This window comes from Entamoeba histolytica, genomic scaffold, assembly GCF_000208925.1.
Source record: "Entamoeba histolytica HM-1:IMSS scf_1104750517585 genomic scaffold, whole genome shotgun sequence".
Taxonomy (NCBI): domain Eukaryota; phylum Evosea; order Mastigamoebida; family Endamoebidae; genus Entamoeba; species Entamoeba histolytica.
This window is the reverse complement of record NW_001915650.1, coordinates 1,374-2,070: the sequence shown is the minus strand read 5'-3', so window position 1 is coordinate 2,070 and position 697 is coordinate 1,374. Positions and strand designations below refer to the sequence as shown.

Here is a 697-nt window from a genome sequence, read left to right as displayed (position 1 = left end):
TATTAGATTCATTTAGAATGTGTGGATGTGTGTATCTCCGTTTTCTTCTTTTTATCTCGTCATTTTTGTTTTCTATTTACCAGTTCTTTCATTATAAGTTGTTTGAAAATTGAATAATTACCATTATGAGAATAATGCAGAAGTGATGATGACGACATTTTTATTTTAGTTAAGTAAAGATGATTTTGGTAGTTCATTTGTCATTTAAACATCTCATCATCACCACAATCTCATCAATTCAATCAGTCAAATGTCTTGCAATCAACAAAAAGAGTGTTGTAAAAAAGAATGTCAAGAGAAAGAATGTTGTAAAGAATGTTGTTGTCCAAGAATAAAAGCATTTAAGAAATTTATAAACACATTTGAAAAAGCACAAATTGGAAAAGAAGCACCAGAATTTAAAGCACCAGCATATTGTCCATGTGGTTCAATCAAAGAGATTGATATTAATGAATATAGAGGAAAATATGTTGTATTGTTGTTTTATCCATTGGATTGGACATTTGTTTGTCCAACAGAAATGATTGGATATAGTGAACTTGCAGGACAATTGAAAGAAATCAATTGTGAAGTTATTGGAGTGAGTGTAGATTCAGTTTATTGTCATCAAGCATGGTGTGAAGCAGATAAAAGTAAAGGAGGAGTAGGAAAAGTGACATTCCCATTAGTATCAGATATTAAGAGATGCATTTCTATC

At 30.3% G+C, this 697-nt stretch overlaps 1 protein-coding gene across 1 annotated transcript in view; it reads left to right on the top strand.

Annotated features, from left to right (window-relative positions):
- Positions 1–250: 250 nt before the first annotated feature.
- Positions 251–697, top strand: part of EHI_084260 (peroxiredoxin, putative) — a gene marked incomplete at both ends in the record, with an annotated part of 753 nt that continues 306 nt past the window's right edge. The window contains one exon of the mRNA XM_001914450.1: positions 251–697. This exon is cut by the window's right edge and continues 306 nt beyond it. Coding sequence (XP_001914485.1) covers positions 251–697 — 447 coding nt within the window.